Source organism: Sitodiplosis mosellana, unplaced genomic scaffold (assembly GCF_009176505.1).
Source record: "Sitodiplosis mosellana isolate CC-2019 unplaced genomic scaffold, AAFC_SMos_1.0 Smas_scaffold_6170, whole genome shotgun sequence".
Classification (NCBI taxonomy): domain Eukaryota; kingdom Metazoa; phylum Arthropoda; class Insecta; order Diptera; family Cecidomyiidae; genus Sitodiplosis; species Sitodiplosis mosellana.
The window spans coordinates 406632-428403 of NW_022601411.1; the positions used below are offsets into that span (position 1 = coordinate 406632).

The window sequence follows — 21772 nt, forward strand, 5'->3', positions numbered from 1 at the left end:
TCTCTCTCTCTCTCTCTCTCTCTCTCTCTCTCTCTCTCTCTCTCTCTGTGTGTGTGTGTGTCTATCTCTCTAGCCTGGCAAAATAACCAACTCACACACACACACACCGTTACCGTTTCCATTTGCTTAGTTACCCGCACTCAAAAACCAATTCCAACAAAAACATCTGTCTCCCCGGTAATATTATGAATAAATTATAGTTTAACATTTCATTTGAGTTACAATTGTTACATACACACTGTCTTGCAATCCGCATTTCGGGGGATTTTTTCTTCGTCTCTCTCTCTCTTCTGTTACTGTTGAAATTGTTGCAATTCATTTGCCGGCAAAATTCAACCGAATACCAAAAACCATTTCGATCACAATTCAATTTCAATTGACACACACTCAGTTCTTGGATTCGTGTTTTTTTTTCTTTCTCGTTTTCGTTTAAATGTCATACATCAAGTGTTTGTTACTTCTTTGAAACTCGAGCAGTTGCGTCAGTATATCTTGGCATCGACATTTATTTATGACGAATTCATCTTATGAAATTCTTCTTTTCAGAAGTTGCCAAATGAAAACCAAAGAATTTGTCGATGATGTCTGTATTTGCTTTACAATGATGATTAATTGAGCTCGATGAATGAAATGAGAAAAGAAATGAGAATTGGACGACAACTCAAAATTGGACGATTTGTTATTCTCCAGTGACGCAAAGAATTTAATTTGATCTAAGTCATCGTTTATAACAATTCAAACTAAGTGGTCGTTATAAACATTATCTAAATGAAATTGTTGCAGATGAATCCACTTTTGGTAGGAATTTGTTTCCAACCATTGTTTTCAGCAGGAATTTCCCTGAAAATTTGAATAAAAAAAGAAATTTGCCTGTTTTTTTGAATTTTTTTTTTAAATGATCGACTTTGTTTCTGGAGATTTTGATTTGAAACAAAAAGTCGATTCCGATCGGAGTCAATGTTGAGTTAGACGAAAATCCAAATAAAAATCCGAATGAAAGTCCAAATGAAAGGAGAATGAAATGTGAATGAAAATCGTCGAAAGAAAAACAGATAATGTCACAAACAAAATGTCAATGTTGGGCTAGTCGTTTTTTCTTTCCAAATTCTTGAGAGCTAAATAGGCTCTTTTTTTTCGTGGATTTTGATGATCGAGTCGATTTTCATCGATTTTGAACTCATTTCAACAGCTTGAAGCCATCTAAGAGAAGCCAGAAGCGAAAAGCGATCCTTATTAAGAATGCCCTTTTCAATGTGTTGTCAATAATGAACGGAGCTGGTGTTGATGTGGCACGTGTGTCCTTGATCAAATGAGAATACATGCCGCACATTTTAACAGAGACAATTTCGTCATTTCGATTTATACATATTTTCCAGCTGGCCACACACACTTTCTTTCTTTGGCTTTCAGTCCGAGTCAATTTAATCGACCAAAAAATGTTCGCTCATATACGTATTCGGTGGTATGGTTGGTCCAAAATAATCGGTTCATTATGCGAAAATTGATGAAATACATTTTTAATGTTTTAATGAAAAAGTGTTTCGTTAAAGATTCCGTTTGAATATTATTTAAATATTCTGTTTTTGTGATCCTCCTCCCGCCTCTCGGTTTCATCGTTTATGATTTGTGAAACTGCAACAAAATATTGCTCAAACGTATCAATGTTTTATTCAATGGCATTTTGTGCGAAATATATCTCTACTCAATATATGTTCGGTACTGAAAGCGTTATTATGGGTGAAATGTTCTAAGCGATGGTTCTAGAGGGTAAAATAAATTCGCGCACTCTTCCATTTTGTCCTGGTCGAAAAACTAATTCAAAAATGCAGCATGGCAACAATTGACCTACTTAAAAAGCACCGAACAAAATATGCAGGTGATGCATAAGCACATATCATTCAAGCCAAAATTCACTCACACGCTATCCCTCCAACATAGTAAAACTCCGCCGATTTTATATTTTTATTCCATCGCTCAAAATGTGTAGACGCTTCGTCAAAAGCGCTGATGCTTTGAAAGGTGCACACACAAAAAATCTCATACACACACAACATCGATTTATAAATCCGATGTTATGCCCGAATTTAGCCCAGTTCTTTTGCGATTGACAGAAAAAAGAACTCCAAAACTTTGTTGTCTATTATTTTGTGAGGGTGTGCGTGCGGGACACGCTTGTTTTTTTTCTCAGCGACAGAAAATTTCATTCGGTTGGAGCTTATCTGCCTGTGTTAGAACGTTTAAACGTCGTTGTTGTTGTTGTTGTTGCATTTCCGTTGAAATGCACGCATGATGCACATTAATCCGGTTCGATTGGATATTCAGAAATGGTATCAGCGGTGAAATTTTCACACATGCCGCTATGCACTTGAGCCGAGCCACCCATTCAAATGCACACACGTGCTTTATCATGTAAATCGCGACAAATTTAGATCCCGTGTCTCATTCTCGCTGTCACTCGCGCGCTCATTTTTTTTTTCGATTTATCTCGCTTTCACTCGCTTCGTTCGTCAACGGCTTTGAGATTTATGTAAATGCTGCAAAAACGCAGTTTTTCTGTGCATCAAATTGCACACGGCTCGGGGTGATGCAATGTTTTTCTTTCTCGTGTGTCATTGTCTTGACGAGCAGCTCAAGCAATCATCGCTTTCTCCTTTCAGCGATAATAAGATTTGAGCGAATTTCATGTTTCCAACAAAACAAAAGGATTCAAAATAACCAACCGTTCGCATCGGACGCCGAGAATGCATCTCGAAAACAATTATTTATTTTGCTACGTTGTTGTCGTCTCGCAACGTATAGAGCGAAGAGAGAGGGAAGGCAAGAGCGAGATGCAGAGAGCGAAAATTTCAGGTGTTTTTCGGGGACAGCACGCGAAGCGTAATGCTTTCGTATGCGTATGCATAACGATTTCGCTCTTCTATGTTGTTACCTTCCAATAATAGAGGATTACGTTACTGCGACTGCTGTTTCGAATTAACACATACTATGCAATTATGGCATTAGCAAAGCCTGGACGAAAGGATTATAACAGATTCAAAAGAGAGAAACCGGCACGTATACCGTATCCATATTTAGATCCATCTCTTGCACAACGCGACGCACACACAGATACCGGCCCGAATGTAATGCACTTTCCAATCATAAAACACACATATCGACACCATTTGAACAGCAAGCGTGTGTGTGTGTGTGTGTGTGGGGGGGGTTTCTCTCTCACTCGGTGTGGATGTGACGATGCTCGATGCGATTCCCGAAAATAGATTTAATTTTACATTCAACAAATCTGTCTATTCGCAGTTACAAGCGGCAGAGACAGAAAAAAAAAATACATTCGCTTTCACTTTATCGCCCTCGCTCAATCTCAACCATCACTTTAATCTTTACGGTTACAAGGCAAACTCTTCATTTTATACTGTTATCACTTTGTTTAATAAGTGATGCTTCTAGTCAGTGTCACAGAGGATAAATGCTACTCTTTGGTTCGAACGAAGTCGATCGACTGAACCTATAATCGTTTTGGCAGCTTAAGCACCAATTTGTTGATCCAAAAAAACATTTAAAAAAAAACAAAAAAAAATTAATGACTGAAGAAAAAATGTTAAAAATAAAAAATCAAGACGAAACTCAGTGGAAATTAATGAACAATTAGCAGAAAAACATTATAAAATTGTCCAAAAAAAATTAAATTGATTGAAAACTATCGAATATTAGTTGGTTAAAAAAAATTGACAAAAATATGTCAAAGTTCATTTAAAAACGTTTAAAAATTCTCAACATTTAAGTTGAATTTGAATTAGAATCAAGTGATGAAAAGAAATAATTTTTTAAATGAAAGAAGACATAAATTTACTGTCGTTAAAGATTCTCAATGATATTGTTTGGAAGTCGGGGCAATCGCTCTATTTGGCGTACATTTTTAGATTTACGTAAAAACCCAGTTGAATTCGTGAATTTGTTTGTCTTATTTTATATGAGAATGTTCCGTAGACCCGTTTCCTATCCCAATCGCGATGAAAGTGCGTATTTGCAAATGGGTATTGACTTGATGAACTTTTTGTTGAGGAAATCCCTTTCATTTGATCCATTATTTCGATGTTACATTTCAGAAGTTTATAAATTTTTCAAACTTTTATTATTTCACTTGAAATTTTGGAAACCAATCTCTTTCAGAGACTTGATTTAAAATGGTTCAATTTTAGAAATTTTTGGCGTTTTGCTGGATGAAAAATAATTTAAACCTTTTTCCGAAATTCGGATAAGGGCCAATTTTCAAAAAAAAAACTCAAAAGTCTTTCGATCCAAATTCGTCTGTGTGAAATTTAAAAAAAAAAAAATATTTTTTGTTCTAGCCGAGTTGTGGTGTGTCCCCTTGGCTCTAATCCATAACAGAATTACGGATCAGATGAATGAAAAGGAATAATATATCCAGTTCGGAATATATAGAGAGCGTAGCTACACACGTTTGTCTGTTTTGTGTGTATCAAATAATCCTATAAACTCGATTTGAATGGAGACCGGCATGGGTAGAGTGAGTGAATGCACGGCAAGAGGAAGAGAGAGAGAGAGAGAGAGAGAGAGAGAGAGAGAGTCGCAGAAAAAAAAAACAATGATGTTGTAAAATATCTGGAATAATGGATTTGATCCATATATTATCGATGTAGACTGCGATAGTGTTTGTGTGAGTGTTTGATATTGAAATCGCACGAAAATCTGATTTTCGTTCGTATGTGTTTTTGGAAACGTGTGCATGCGAAAAGTGCAGTAGAAAGAGATTGGCAAATCGTTGAATTCATATATGAAGAAACAAAGCGGACCGAATCGACAGACAAAGCGAGAGAGGCAAAGTGAAAAAAAAAAGATCATTTCGATTTCAAATGCATGTGTAATGATGGAACGGTGAGGACGCACAGAGCTAGAAAACAAGAGACAGAACGATAGAGAGACACGTCATTCCAAACAATACTGCGCGTGTACAATTGCCATTAGGACGTGTAGATGCAAACACTTTATTCGGCGCACCGGATATGTGTGCCGGTGGTGTACGTGGATTTGATATTAGATTTAAGCACATTTACAGAAAAATAATTTGTTTTTTTACTCTTGCTTGCTCGTGCTCCCACAGTTTGCAATCGTTCGGCAATCATACGCTTCGGTCTCGCTACTAGAGTGAGAAGGGGGCCTTTTTTGCACAAATCTTTCATAGTTTTACCCGTAGTCTGGGATTAATCGCTATTTTAGAGTGTACACGATGTGCCGTTGTTTGTATTTGTGTGTCTGTTGCGCTCGTGAATATATTCTTCGCTTATTCACCGATTACCATTTAAACACATAATCTTTTTGTGTTCGCTTTTAGTTCGGCGCATTGATTCGACGATACAGAGTACACAGAGTTCATTTTGAACTGCTTACTCAACGATGATTATAAATTAATCGGTTGGGCTCGTGTTTTTTTTCACGCAGTAGTTTTTAACGGAAATTTCAGCGGATTTGGTTTTTTTTTCCCATTTTCGACTTTTGGCGAATGTTTGCGACATTGTTTTTATCTCTGTTTCTTTGACAACGGTTTTTTTTAAAAAAATTTCCTTTGAATCCTTCAATTCAAATTGAAAAAGAGAATAGTCGAAAAATGACCGAAAAAGCGGGAAAAAATAAGAAAAAAACGTGAACTAAAATTGTTAAAAAAATTTGTTCCGAAAATTTCCGATAGAGATCACAATAAATCCATAACAATTCAAAAGGTAATGCTTCGAAAATCATCCATTTTTATTTCAATCAATTTAGAACTGAGTCGAAGCAGATAAGATGCAGTATTCTCTTGCAATTCACTTTCTCCGGTTTATCCTTCCAAGCTCCGTGACTAATAATAATCAAACCTTTATTCGTTTCACTTCATCAACTGTCTGGTAGTGCCACGTCTGACCGGTATTCTCACCGGTTGACCAGAATATTACCTCGCAGATAATAATTGCATTGTTTCAATAATATGATCGGCAAATTTGAGATATTGTGCTTGCTTGGAAAATGGTTTTCATCGATTCAATGCCATTGAAATATATTGTGAATAATTGACGTATGTTTATACACGCAAAGCCATCTATCCTAATGGGTTGTGTGTGAGTGCATTACAGCCAGGACATAGAAAACAAGTTCATTTGCAATTACTGTCTCTCTCTCTCTCGCTCAGCCTCTGTACCTCGCCCTTCCTCTCTCTCTCTCTCTCTCTCAACATCCCAATACGTTGACTTGCCCAGCATATATAACAACGCACATCCAAAATCCATTCGAGGTTTCCACCAAACACCAGCGAACAAACCGACCACACTCTGCTGCCGTGTACATCGATAGACAAGCATTTTGAATCGGCTCACTAACCGTATTTAAAGTTGATGGTAATAACAATGAATGTTGGATAATAGAAATAAATCCGATATCCGTGTGCCAATGGCAGATGGAATTAGTTGAAATCCAGATAATCGGTTAAAGTTTGCATTGGTTTCGTTTTACGTGATCCAAACCGTCCACGGGTTGCATTGCATTTTACTAAATAGCCAATTTTCAAGACTGAATGGATTAAATCGATTTTATGCCATACGTGTTGAATATTGATTTTGGCAACAAACGCATGTGACTCAGCTTACTCGCTCTCCCTCTCTTGCTCTCTCTCTCTCTTTCGCCATCACGACCGTGAATTTCCTCAAATGAATGCACAGCATATGCTTTGAGAGTTATTTCGTAGTGATCATCGATTTTTTTCTTCTTCAATTTTTTTCCTAAATTTCGTTTTTCCCAGAAAATTTGAATTTTTTCTTCTTTTCAAATTGGATAATTTTTTGTTAGAAACATTTCATGTGTTGATTTTGATTCAATACATTCGAAAATCACCCTTCAAATACGGTATTCAGCTTTGTGATTCGTAAGTAGTTTTGATTTGCATCGAAAAATAATTGCTTACGCTATATATAGCTTGAATGGTCCCATTTTGACGAAAAATTATCAAAAATAATTTTCTATTCGACTATTTGTTTTCTTCTTCACTCAAGTTTTCAAGTTCAAGGAGAAAAACGATTGAAAAATTGGAAAGAGTTTGACAAAAAATGATTGAGAAGTTTTTTTCTTCAAAAAATCAATTTTCATGCCAAGAAACAGATTCATTTGTCGATGAGAATCCATACTCATACTTGATTTTGTAGCCTTTGAACGGGCATTGAAAGTAATCACTCGAATAATTTGAATCAATCTTCAATTCTAACGATTACTTTCAGTTTGGTTGAATTCATTTGGGGCTTTATTTTTTGTATTAATTCTCGAACTTTAACTTTTATATATTTGGTCAACGATTTAACTATTGAGTTTAATTTTTGGATTGTTTCATCATTGAATTTCAGCATTTAAATTCAGTTCCATTAAAATAATTTTTATTATCTTCAATTGAAATCCGTTTGATGGATAAAAAAGGTGAAAAAAAGAATGGGCTAATAAAACTGAAAAGAGTTGAACAACTTAAATTTTTTTTGATGATTTTGATTCAAAATGGTTTACAGCAATCACAAATTGACTGGCGCGTTGAATTGCAAAAAAGTTGAATCCATCGAATTTTTTCACCGAAATTAACCGATTCGATTCGCGAGAGGTAAAGTTCTTAGCCTTCTTTGTTTACCATTATATTACACGGCATACAGCTATACGAAAAATATCGTCATATACATATGTGTAAAACTCTCCTCGAGTTAAACCAAGTTAAACTCACATCGGCACCCGGCTGCTCTCGGTGTAAACGGATAAATATCAAATCGGAGCGCGGTTCACATTCACTGTGTAACTGCACCGAATTTCCAAATTAAACAGCGCACACACACACATACACACCGAACAAAGAACAAACGAAACGAGAGAAGAAGCGAAAAAAATAATAATAGAAGAATCATCGTACAATGTAAAAGAACACTTAAATGATTTATTAATGTGAATTCAGTGGAATTTAGCTGGAATTAATACGAGGGATTAAGTATTGTGCTGTAAACGTGCACTTAGACACAATGCGTACGTGTGTGTATGTGTGAGTTAGTGTATTGGGGTGACGAAAAATCCGATCTGTATTGTATTGTAAATCAGATCGCTTATAATAATGCGAAGAAAAATGAGAACATAATTATTGAGTGAGCTGGGGCTAGGAAAGAAAAAAAAACCCGTCCAGAAACAGAATGATGATGACCAACGATCGTCCGTTTTGGACAAAAGTCATGATCAAACACGCACACACACACACAACGCTCAAATCATCATTCCGTGTGGCCCAGTGTGTTTGTGTGATTTTAATGTAGTTTTTGTCATATCCAGATTATTTATTTGTTGCCATCCGGCGGATTATTTCTGTGTTAATACACGTTGGATGCGATTGTGTGCTACAATTAAAATTGTTTACTTTCGAAAGGTCGAACGCGCTCAAAAGCGAACATAACCTACGAAAGGACTGACTTTTTTTCCGCTGTTGCGGCTGCTGCAAGCATATATCACAGCAAATGCACACTTTTAATCTAAATACTGGATTAAGCGTCGTCGCTAAATGGAAATAATACACACGAAGAGGGACAACAACAATAAAATATGTGCAGTTCATATACACACAAGAGCACAATAGGCCGGTATGAGCAAGAGGTGAAAGAAAAACCATAATTTATACACAATTAAAATTAGTCATGTAGACGAGAGTTGTACGTGCAACGTGCATTTCATGACACAATGCAACACATCATACGAATTAGGTTTTTTTGTTTGGGTGTACATTGTTTCATGCGCGATTTTAGTCTGTGTCGCGCTCTTCTGAGTGTCTCTCTCTCTCTCTCTCTCTCAAGTATCTTTCTTTCTAGTGTCTCTTTCTTTCGTCAGACTTCTCTCTCTTTTTTCTTCTTTCGATTTTGGTCTCTCGATTTTTTGTCTTTCTCTACCTTTTTCTACCTCTCTTACTCTGTCACTCCCGGTCTCTTTCTCGTTCTCGCTATCATTTTCGCACTCACTCACAAGCGTTGGCTGAGCGATGGTTCTTACTCTCATTAGTGTGTGCGATAATCAGGCGAGCTAGAGCTGTGGCGCAAATGTGCTGGCGCGCACACCCAAGTCAGCGCCCGAGCACATAGAGATGTTTGAGAACGGGAGAGCGAGAGAGGGAAATCAAACAAATGCGAATGGATGTATATTTTATAAGAAGCGATTAATTTTTAAGCCTGCTTACCTTTAAGCAATTATATACGTACGCGCCGAATTCGAATACAAAACGACAACCAAACCGGGAATACAAACCGAAGAAGAAGAAAAAACTTGGTTGAGCACGCACATGCAATCGAATTGCTGAAGGAGATCGAAAAAAAAACTCACTCACAATAAAAGCGGAGGCAGTGCGACAAAGCAACAAACTAGTTTGAAATTGGCTGGAGAGGGAGTTAGAGAGAGAGAGAGAGAGAGAGAGAAGAAACAAATCGCCCGAAATCTTTGAATCATCAAGAATTAAATCCGAAAAATCGCATTCGACCGATGATGCCCAATAAAGCTCTGGTTCTCTATTCGCTATGGCCGCCTCACGTCTGAGTAATGCTTATTTTTATGTTGCGCTTCCATCGGTGTCTCCTTCTCTCTCGCTCCATCCAAGATTATTTTGCTCCAATACTCTTTTCTTGTTGTTGTTGTTGTTGTTGTTCTTCCTTGTTTAGAGCCAACAGCAATGAGAAAGAGAGGGAGGGAGGCGGAGAGGCGAAAAAAACGCTAATCTTTTAAATTACGATTTTTAATGGCAACGAGGAAAATTAATGAAGGGTCTTCGGGAATCTCTTTTGCTCGTGTTAAAAAAATAATTTTACATTTCGACTGTTGCGCCGTCATCGTCGTCCTCGTCGTCGTCGTTGCCACCAATTGATGAGCCACCGACATGCTCTTGATCATTTTTCATAAACACAGCATTTTTCGGATTATTGTGGACACATTTTTTTTCTCTCGTTTCTTCGTCACAGAGGCCGGCTTATTGTTGGCCTTTATCCCTTCGGCTTAAGACGTAAATTACGCGAACGAAAAACACCAACAACACATCAAATTTTTTTCGCTTCGCATCAAATTCGAATGGTGCGAATTTTTTTTTTTCGTCGTCTTTATGGACATAATTTTTCTACATCTTCTTCTTATTCTTCATTTGAAGCAATCTCAATTAATGCGGTCATGTATTTTGCCATTTGAGGCGCGACAAATCGCTGCAAGAAAAAGAGTGTTCGTGTCGTTTGTGCTGTGTGTGAGCAATGAACAAAGACTTCGGATCGGAATATTGGGCTTATCCTTCCGAATATAAAACTCTTACGCGATTTTATTCATCGTTTTGCTCTGCAAAGGAGCGCGCGCGCATCAAAAAATTCGTTTAAATGCCAAACTTGTACACAAACGCACTGATTCATATCAGTCTATCGTTCACCCTAACGTTTTGTTAAACCGATTGAATTTGTTGTTTTTGGGATTTCAAAACCCGCTTTCAGTAGACTGTCGCTCTTGCTTTGCATTTCGTTTCGTGTCTTTGCGCTAACCCTTTTTCTCTCCCCTGCTCTTGGCATTGCAAGAGATATTTTGCGTGTATCGCTTTCAAATGACGCGTCTGAAAAGAGCGCATAAAAATTGTCGCTGACAACGACAGTCGCAATGGCAACGATGACGACGAATTCAATGGATTTCATTTATCCGCTTTTCTGTGCGACGTTCAAGTTCATCGAAGTATATTTGCCCTTTTCCCGGATTTCATTTTAAGTGCCAACCGATTTTCGGCTCTCTTCGTCTCTGTGTCTCGATTGATCTTCGGCCCGAGCACTTCGTCGGCATTCTTGAGACGATGTTGATACACTGTGTGTGTGTTTTTTTTATAGGCATCCCCCCTTCTCTCGTCTTAAGATTAGCTCATTCTTTCGCTGCAAAAGGATTGACATTCCAAAGATTTTTCTGATGAACTCACACCCTCGCATCACCAATGCGGTTGCGATACGAAGGGTGCAACAAACAAAACAATGCCCATCGGATTTATATTAATGGATAAAAATCGGGAATATTCGTTACGCTGCCAAATGAAATACAATTGCATGTTAATTCGCTGCTCCTTTTTTTTGTGTGTGTTTTTTTGTGCTGTGCGATTTTCCGCAAGATCAAGAGGTAAATAGCGCAATTTAATGGGGGAAAAAGAGCAATGAATGGAGGATGGTTTTTCAAGTGGCATTGAACAACGTTCGCATCAAAGCGAGAGATGGCGAGAGAGAAGAGGGAGGGAGCACTTTGCCATCGAGTGCTTGCATATGAGTTAAGTTAATTCAAGTGCCATCTCAAATCTCATACTTGATCTCAAATGGACCTCTCATGACGAAAACCGCACACACACACACACACTCACACAAAAACCATATCACAAATCATTGATCAATTGAAATTTCAATGCGGTTTATGCTCTAACAATGGACAATTGAATTGCGCATTGTGTCTCGCTAACCATTTCACAATGACTTTCAACCCACTTGATTGCACATTCAATTCCGAGACCGATTCAAACACAAATGAAACCGACACTTTTCACCTTTCGCGCGAATTTTTCTCTTCTGTTTCCCATCGAACTCTTTGGAATCGTTCGAGTTTTCGATCAGCCAAAAAGAAACGAATGAAATGAATCCAGTGATTCAAAGTGAAAAATTCAAACGATTACTAATTTCATACATCAAAAGGATTAAGGATTTCCAGTTGGAAAGGGCGACATTTCCATTTAATTCATTTAAGAATCGATTTCATTCAAAAACTACTTTGTATTTAAGGTTGTTATCATTGAAAATGATAAGATCATTGAAAGTTGTGGACTTGTGTTGAATATTGCGAAAGATTTGAAGAGTTTTTCTTCAAAGTACGCAACATTTAAAGGTGTGTGAAGAAACCAAAGCAAATGCCCCAAAAATGTTATGATTTTTTATGAAAAATTGCTAAAAAAATTGCGAGGAAATGGTGAAAAACCCCGAATAAATATCGATGTCCAACGAAAAAGCCAGTCTCACCCCATAAAAAACAAAAGTTTATCAGGTGAGATCATAGTTTTGTATCGCATTTAGATCAATACTTTGAAATTGCTTCGGTTGTATCGACCAATCGATCGGCCAAATCGTGGTGCACGCAACGTCAAATGATGTAATATAATGTGCGATGACGATAACTATTTAATACCAGGAGGGGGTTTATTCTTTTAATTTTAATCTCATATCTAATGCTTTTGTTCGGTCGACTGTTGCTTTAAATCAGAATAAGAGGATATTAACACAGTGTATTGCGCGTTCACAAATTGTTTGTGTGTTTGTGCGTTCATATGTGTGTGTGTGTGTGTGTGTGTGTATAAATTGTGCGAACATTTTCCGGCATTTCGTCTGAATGAGTGAAAACGAGGTGATATGTGGCGTGCGCGACATGTACAGATAAAGGCAGATAATGAATAACGATATGTGTTTTGTGTGTGTGCTTGTTCTCGCTCTCGTCTTTCTCTCCATCTATCTATCTAATATGGAGTGAGTTGATTTTTGGTGCGTGTGTCTGTTAATACATAAGCTTAAAATCTTTTTCGCTTAAAAGAGAGCTGATGTGTGTTTCTTGAGTCTAGTCTCGTTTATTTATTATCTTTGCACATAGTTTAAGTTTTAATTCGTCTTAAGACGATCAACGGAAAAGAATCAACAGTAAGCAACAGCCGAGCGACTACCGAAAAACTTAACTAGCAAACCAATGAATAACGAAGAGAAGAAGAGAAAAAAAAAATTGTATTACACATACGAACGCGAAATAATCCATAAGAAGCGGAATAAATGGAAGAGAGCGAGAGGGAAAGAGAAAATGAAGTACAGCTCACGCAACGACATTTTATCGTCGAAAACTATTTTCAGAATTATTATTGTTTATGCTTTTCGGGAGGTGCTGTGTTTATGTTTTCTTCCTTCTTCTTCTTCTTCTGCGTCGATATGTAAAGAAGGTTAATTTCCCTTTCGCGAAAAATACCGAGAAGAACAGCTCAACGCTAAGATTGGATAAATGCTACCACAACTTGGATAATTAAATTAAAAAAAAAAATGCGAACCATGCTCTGTCTCACTTACTGCCGCAGTCTATCCTCTCTTTCTTGCCCCTACTCGCACCGCTACGATTTGCACTCGCGCGAACCATCAAATGCGAAACGGCACAACTCGGTGTGACACAAACGCATTAGCGGCAACGAATAAACACGAGATCCGATTGAGATTTTCCGCGCGCGCAATTTTGCGGAAAACAACCAAATGAGATTTAGTTCTTAAGTACTGAATGGAAAATCAATAAATAGTTTTGTGCGTACACTGAAACAAATCATCGCGTCACCCTGACTACTGTTCTTCAAGAATAGTGAGAGTCGATATATGAAACGAAGAAAACCGAAAGAAATTAGTCGTTTTACTCGCAAAAAAGTTCAAAAATAAAAACGATAATTTCAAAATGGACTCTTTTTGAAACCCTTGTCCCATAGTCATTTTGGAAACTTCATGTCGTAATACGGTAAAAAATAGTTTGGATTAAATCAAATTGAATGGAAAGAATTACTAATAATTTCTCAGTTAAACTTTGAACCAAGGTGCGAAAATGCGTTGGATATGTTAGCGTGTCGCACCCAAAAACTGATACAAGGCACTTCAGTGTTGACAATCAATAGAATTCCATTGTCAGTGATGATATTCTCCGACTTTCGAACTGGAAATAGTGTCGAACTAACACGAGTAGTTCGAGGCAATTTATCTTTGATAGTGAATTTGATTCATTATCAATTTGGATGTTGGATTAGCACCCACCTATATGTATAGCTCATTAAATTTCGATTTTCGAATACATTTTCCTCCTTAAAATTATTCAGAACAACACAGACGGCGATAGGCAAAAAAACTCTTCAAACATATCGCCGTAGGCGCACTTCTCTTCATATCATATCAAGCGGTTGATTGAATCAATTCGATTCACAGAGAAGGCGCTGGGAGAACGGCTAAACGTGAACAAACATGCAACAAAATGTTATGCTTATTCACACATCTTCGAATGAATCAGCTGTTTTTTGTTGAGTGGTTCATGTTTTCAAGGGCTTCAACAAGGGACAGAAACAAATAGAATGTGTGCAAAAGGAAGCGTGTGTGTACACTGTAAACAAAAATCCACTTGTTGAATGCCACAAAAACCCCGAAATATGAAGCGTCACGCATACTGTTGCTGCTACATTGGTGCTCTTTTTTTCGTCGATGCAACCAATTAAATTAATTTCAATTATCATTTGGGTTGTTGTTGTTGTTTTTCATGTTTTGCTCATTCCCGCGATTTTTGAACTGTTAACAGTTATATCAATAATCCCACCGGTGTTTTTGGTTTTTGTTGGTCGTTATCTCGGGAAATCAAATCGGTTGCCCATTTATCATATATCAATAAAATGCTTTGCTGCAGGCATCGAATAATACCGTCTCGCAATAATCCTTGAATTATTATATTGAAAAATGGCAAATAAAAAAAGTGGTATGGTATTATCGATTTTCGATTAACGAGATACATATTCAGGTGCATTCGCTTTGATATTTTGTCATTTTATCAGTTTATTAAATCATTATCATTGGGATTTATCGAGAGAGAGAGAGGGGGGGGGGGAAACAACGCTGTGAAACGTTTTTTGCGTGTGTGTGTGTGTGTGTGTGTGTGTGTGTGCAACGACATAGTGCCTGGGCAGCAACAGGCCATGTGAAGTGATTGCCGTTAATGAAGATAATATGATAGCACACAACACAAATCGCATTTGGCTACAATCGGACTAACGCATTTTGCATTTTCGAATCAATTTGTAACAATGACTAATGGACTTGTGATTTTATCAGCGCGTGATTGTGTCACACTTGCACGTTTGCTGCTACTGGTCTTGCTCCGTCCGTACCGCAATAAATGCGAACACACATGATCGATAAAGCGGCCGGTCGGTCGAGGCGATAGATATTGAAATCGGTGCTCGGACACTGTGCCGTAAAAAAGAAAATGAAGGGTGATCGAAAGAGTGAACAAGTGAATGAGAAAGGGAGTGACACATAGATGGATGGAGAAAGGCAAGAAAATCGAGTTTTCACGTCTCTATCCCTTCGACCAATAGTCTGTGGAGATAAAAAAGAGACGAGGATTTTATCGAACTGCATTTGACTAATCCCAATCATAATTATTCATAAAAAATTTTGTTGCACATACTTGTCGACCAGCAGAGCTGCACAATCGCTCTATCACTCTGTCTCACAGTGTGCGACTTTCATACATGCACTCACTCACTCACTCACGACCGCATACACAAATCAATCACACCCGAAATCAATGTATTATTCAAAAATCATATCGTGCACATCGTCGCCAATGGTGGTGGCAACCGATGGCAACGGACGATGGCATGGAAAAGTGTTTATGTGTGTACTCACCATTTACTTTGGCATCGAACTCTTTGCGCAAATCGGATGGCGATGTGGTCGACGATGGTAGGTATTTGTCTTGCATGTAGGCAGCAGCGGCGGCAGCAGCGGCCGCTGCAGCAGCCGCCGTCCCATTTTCGTTTAATGGACTTGTTGCTGTTGAAATGGCCGCTAACGGTGTTGTTGGTGGACAATTACCGGCTAGTTGTTGATTATTACCACCACTTATGGTATTATCATCGCTAGAAGCTAATGCTGTTTCCGATTGAGCTGATGCTCCTGACAAACTAAAGCAGTTTGTTTTTGGACTAACTCGCATTTCGCTGGCATTCGATTGCTGCTGTTGCTGCAGCTGCTGTTGATGATGATGTTGTTGGTGTTGTTGTTGTTGTTGCTGGTGCTGGTGCTGGTGCTGTTGTTGCTGTTGGTTTGATGATGATGATATTGATGATTTTTGCTGCTTTAGTTCGTCTCGAATGTCATTATGCGGCGCTTTTTCATGTGATCCAAAATTGATAAGCTGATTTTTGATGTGATCCACATTTGGGGCTTTGTTTTCGCTATTAAGTGGTGACGCTTGCTCCTGTTGAGCCAACGTCTGTTTTGGTGTCGACTGTTGCTGTTGCTGCTGCTGCTGCTGCTGCTGTTGCAACTGCTTTTGGAAATGAACAACAAATTTCGGTTTTTAATGTTAAAACATCGGGTTTTGTTTGGGACGAAAACATTGAAAATCATTTTTGCTCGAGTAAAACATTTTACTTAACACATATAGTCAAAATGATTTTAATCTTCCTCAATTTCCCCATACCTCACTCTCTCCCACTATACGAATTGTACAATTCGCATATAATTTTTCGAACAAATATCAAAAACACCTTACCTGTAACTGTTGCTGTTGCCGTTCGTAGCTGTCTTTGGTCGCACTATTGCCGGACGCCGACGTTAATGACGAATCATTTTGCAGTGATAATACTAATTCCGATTTTGGTCGTGTCAATGCCAACGCTTGAGTCTGAAAAATATTTGCAATGGGAAATGGTCATGTTTAGTCGAATGTGTGAAAAATTTATATGAAAATTGATGTGCTGATGATTATGAACAGAAAGAATGTCGGCCGATTGAGTCTCTAAATGTTGAGCATGGCTTTAAAATCATTTCGACCTGAAAATGTTCCATACATTTAATACGTGTGTCTTCCGTTTTGCAAATAGCCAACCGATGTGCTCATTGGTGACAACATTTTTTTTATCAATTAGAAGCAAATCTATACAATGAAATGGGTGAAAAATTAAATAGGCGAGAAAGAGAGGGCTAAAAAGAGAGTGAGAAAAAGAGAAACGACGACGAAGAAGCGAGCGAGTCGATTTCGAACGACAACAATCATCATCGCACGTTTCCAACGAGAGAGAGAGAGAGAGAGCGAGAGAGAGAGAGAGAGAGAGAGAGAGAGAGAGAGAGAGAGAGAGAGCAAAAAAATATCAACACAAATTAATCAATGTGATATTCAATCAGTTTCATCAATTGGGATCGGGGTTTATTAACTCGCTCGAATCATATATCGCAAACGAATAGCAGCAAAGAGGCATCATTATCATCAGCCGCAGCAGCACTAGAAATCAGAACGCGACAAGACAATCGATTGTACGTCATCAAATCGCATAGATATATTCGTCCGAGTCAAGTCAATGGGAATCGATCGTTAGAAATCGATTTGAAACAGGCCAAGTGTCTTTCTGCACACAAATAAAACGATGAATAAAAGACAACAACAACAAAGCCCAAATCAATGTGCCTTGATTATATTTCACGCTTCTTCGATTCTATTTCGCTTCGCTTCGTTCGATTCAAATTGATGTTTGTTTATATCATACACAAAAGACACTAGACGCCTGTTTAATTTTGTGTTCTATGACTTGGAAATTCCATTTGGCATGTGTGCCGTTGTTGTTGTGCGCGCCGCTGTTCGTTGTCAATTGATCAATGATCATCTATTTAATACTAATGCTTGTGCACTTGAGGCCAGCTTTGATCACACATTCACACGATTAATTGTTGACAAACGCGCCGTTGCCCGCTAGTTGTGGCGTAGAACAAAGCATTGTTGCCTGTTAAATTTTAAATTGGATCAGAATCAAATGCGCCACAAATGAACAACATACACATATCAAATCGCATTTAGCTGCGCTTCTCGAGATTCCTTTGGATATGACACAATGTTTTAAAATTATTCGAAAAGAAAAGAAAAACCAAGCGTTTGTTACTTCAAAAGCGTGGATTCATGGATTCAATCGGTTTGGCTTAAGCCGAGCGCGCACACGCGCACACTTGCACCACACACATTCTTTTCTGCATTCTGAACCAATTGAAATGAACAAATATATGCATACGAATGACAAAACGAGGAAAAAATGAGAAAAAATTTTCGAAGAGGAAAAAAAAGAAGCGAAAAATTCGAATTATAGATAGATAAGAAGAGAGAAAGAGAACAAACGACGACATATTAATGATGAGATATGGTTGTCCCTCTCTCAGCGACCGATGTTGAGTTGTTTCTATGGATTTTTATAGCGTCAGATACGCGAAAAGGGGTCAATCGATGTTAAGTAGAATCACGAATATCTTCTTAAATTAAACGCATGTACTGTAATAATCATAAGGAGAGAATTTCGATGATATACCCAGGCTGATGATGAGTTGATGTTGTTGCTGCAATGTGTGTCACATTTTAGCACTCGCGCGCATTTGCGACAACACTTTATTTTCCTTGTCGCCCAATGAGTGGCTCTCTCTCTTTCTTCGTCTCTGTCGCGTTAGTTGAACGGTATTTCGTTATCACGATCACTTTCAATAATAATCGACCGCAGCCTGGCTGCCTTTAAGTCGATGTGCAATCATATTTATCGCATTTCAAAGTAAATACGTACGTCGTTTGAAGACAGTATGACCTTATATATATATATCCATATTTTGGACCAAGATTCAATTGGGATCATACAAAGTGCTGTTCTTTTTTTCATTTCAAAGACGAAACGAATGTGTTTGCGTCGTCGTCGCCACCGTTTCAAATCGTGCTTCATTCATTTACTTGCTAGCTTGCTTGCTCGCTCCCTTTTTTCTTCCATTTAATTAAATGTGTACATTGGTTAATTGTGTAAATTAGAGCATTGAGCCATTCTACAATTTTTAGCATTTATTTTGATTTGATTGTCATTTCGATTGCTAGTTATTTCAACAGATTCACACACTCTCTCTCTGTGTCTCTCTCACACTCACTCTAACTTTCGTCCATCGTCGTCGTCGTCATTTAGAGTCTTAGGCATAGCCATGAAAATATCATTTTATCGCTTTACTTTGATTGATCGTTTTATGACTCTCTCCCATCATTTTCAATAATAATGATTTTGGTGCCTCAATTTTTTTCCCTTGAAATTGATTCAGAACAGATCAATTTCATTATGCATACCAACTGAATTGGATAAGATCAGCTTGAAACTAGAATTTTTTGTTCATTTATGTGTGTACGTGCACGCGCGCACGAACTTCAATTAAAACCATTTTGGATTCGCTTTTGATTCGATTTTTTACTGCTTTCAGAAGCATCCATTTAAGATCATTAGATATGGTGATGATGATGATGATGACAAACGATGACGAAACGACAAACGACCAAAATTAGTAACACTTTAATAACTCACACATCGATTACAAAAAAAAACACAATTCACTCAATTGATTAATCGCTCTGTTTTAGTTTTCGAATCATTTCCAGTAATAGGCTGTGCCAACTTGACACAACTGACATAAATATGATGCTGAAGATGCATAGAGGAGATGGGTTTGTTTTGGTGGTGGAAGATTTTTTCTCTTCGGTTCTTTCATCTTTTGCATATCTTTGTACGATTTTTTCTTCAAATTGTCGAATCTGGGCGATTTTTTTACATATGTGAGATTTTTTCACTTTTTTTTACGATTTTTCAATGATTCACTCTTGCTGATTTTTGAGCCTTTTTAATAACTTTGGGTGGTTTCAAACTATTTTGATGATTTTTTTTTCATGGTTTTTGAGTACTTTTAATGATTTTCGACCATTTCCTAGCCTTATTGAAGAATTTTGAACGTTTTTTGCAATCAATTTTCTACTTTAATTGAGGAATTCTCCTATTCATTGCCTTCCAAATTACAATTTTTGAACATTTTTTCTGATTTTAACCTAATTTAAATTCTCCTTCCACTTTTTTGTTTTTCATTTTTGGTTCAACACAAAAAAAAAAACTCCCAGACCTTTCAAAACAAGACCGAATAACTGAAGAATACTGAAAATCACCCGAAAATTGTTCCAAATTCATTTCCAATGAATCATTGGAACAATTGGCTTAATGTGCAATGCCACTGTATTTTTGCCTCTTGTCGCTTTGATCCAACCTGATAGTCATAATTGTCAAAAGTGTGTGATTTATATTTATCCGAGAAATATGAAAAGTTGTATCTTACTGGGTTGTCTGGGAATTGCCTTGTCGAATGCATTATTTATCATGTTTGAGTAATTGTTTGGAAGCGTCTCGTGTTCCATCGTTTAAAATTGAAACCATCTCAATTGAATTGCGTGCAATTGTTGTGTTTCCGATAAAAAGTATTCGCGGCTGTACGACTCGCCACCAACTTTTTCCCAACGATGCGCGAATGTTCGGAAAAATCTTCTTATCGTTTTGGGTGAGGTGTTGCGAACACGCCGCAAGAATATTCTAACTTGTTGTTTGATAAAATGTCCGTACAATAAATTATAATCGGCCAGAAATCATAGCTGCTGTCCCCCACCTCACGTGCAACAGTCTCTTAATCAGTGAAATAAAGTTGTACATGGGGTTTTACGGTGTGCGGCGGTGTCTACGACAATCAGATTCCAGTGAATCGGCTTGTTGGCAAACGGAAAAACCTGTCCGCCAAAAAACAACAATTTAACAAATCTAATTTATTTTATTTTATTAATCGTGTACAACGATAATGGGGGAGGGAGCCGAACACGCTGAGATTTATTTATGTGCCATGGCAATCCACACCCTCTTATCAATGCCAAAACGGCTATTATCTATGAATCTTGATGGTGAGCCAAAAACAAAAAGTCGCACTCTATCCAATCCACCCACCTCACGCGCTCTCTCTCTCTCTCTCTCTCTCTCTCTAGTTTGCTCTCAATCGTTTGCTCATTCGCTCGGTTCCGAACATAATTTTCCACGGCGCACACACCATCAACGTGAACATAGACTGACTTGCATAACAGTGTATTTCGGTAGCGTTTTATCTCAAATGAAAACAATCGCAAAACTCTTTTCGCCGCTACCATTTTTACATTTTCAGTTTTCGACAATGTCGCTCTATCTCTCTCTCTCTCGCTGCTTTTTCTGCTCTCCTTGTCGTTCGCTTGCCTTCGTTCACTCTTTCTTGTGATGTTCTCTCGCTCTCGCCTCTCTTATGATGCTAAGTCGCGATGTGGTTGATCCAAATGCAAAAGAAAGAAAAGTCTCTCGAAGAAAGAAAAGCTGAGCGCGAAAAAGGGAGGGAAAGGCAATTGTGTCTGGGCAAAAGGCGAGCAAAAGAGATAGAAAACCCCTTGTGCGTACGTCCACAAAATCGTTATGCCGACCCAAGGTTATGAAAACAAACTCATAAATTTTGCATAAGTTTAAAATTAAGACGATATTTTCATAAATCATGTTTTGTCACATCGGCAACAGTTTCCTTTTCTTATTCTTTCACTTGTGCGCGCGCTCTCTTTCTCTCCATCTCTCGCGCACACTTGGCGAGATTTCTCAGTTGTGTGTTTCAGTCTCTTTTTTTTTCTTGTGTCCTGGACTAAAATAATATAAATTATGCTTTCATTAAAAGCCACCGACACACTTTAAAGCCAAAAAAAGCGACACACCGTCCCAGTGTACGTGGCAACTGCCACGAGATTCACGTGAAAGAAGAGAAAAAAACAAAAACGTGTTCAACACGGTTACAATTGCATTGAAGAGCGTAGAACAACTCGGAAAAATGGAAACAGTAGCGGCATGCCATGGCTCGGCGTGCACATTTGTGTCGACAATGGTGAGATGCACTGCTTGAACTTGCTAATACTTTCTTTTAATCATCACTTTTGGCGTTTTTCGCTTGCTCGCTCACTCTCTTGCTGTCTTTTTTGCACAATCTTTCCTGCCCTGTCTCTTTTTGTCGCCTTCGTATGGTGTATTCTAAGGAGAGAAGTTCCACTTCCATCCAAAAATGGAAACTTTTCCTTCTTGCTAAGC

The 21772-nt window shown here is 38.0% G+C and overlaps 1 protein-coding gene across 2 annotated transcripts in view; it reads right to left on the reverse strand.

Annotated features, from left to right (window-relative positions):
- Positions 1–21772, reverse strand: part of LOC129575845 (uncharacterized) — a 68372-nt gene that overhangs the window by 11041 nt on the left and 35559 nt on the right. Inside the window, exons 3-4 of one of the 2 annotated variants that reach the window (XM_055459977.1) lie at positions 16366–16497; positions 15495–16137 (exon numbers count right to left, since the gene is read on the reverse strand). In XM_055459977.1, coding sequence (XP_055315952.1) covers positions 15495–16137; positions 16366–16497 — 775 coding nt within the window. Of the gene's footprint in view, positions 1–15494; positions 16141–16365; positions 16498–21772 lie in introns of both variants that reach the window. The other variant, XM_055459976.1, reaches the window with a different exon arrangement.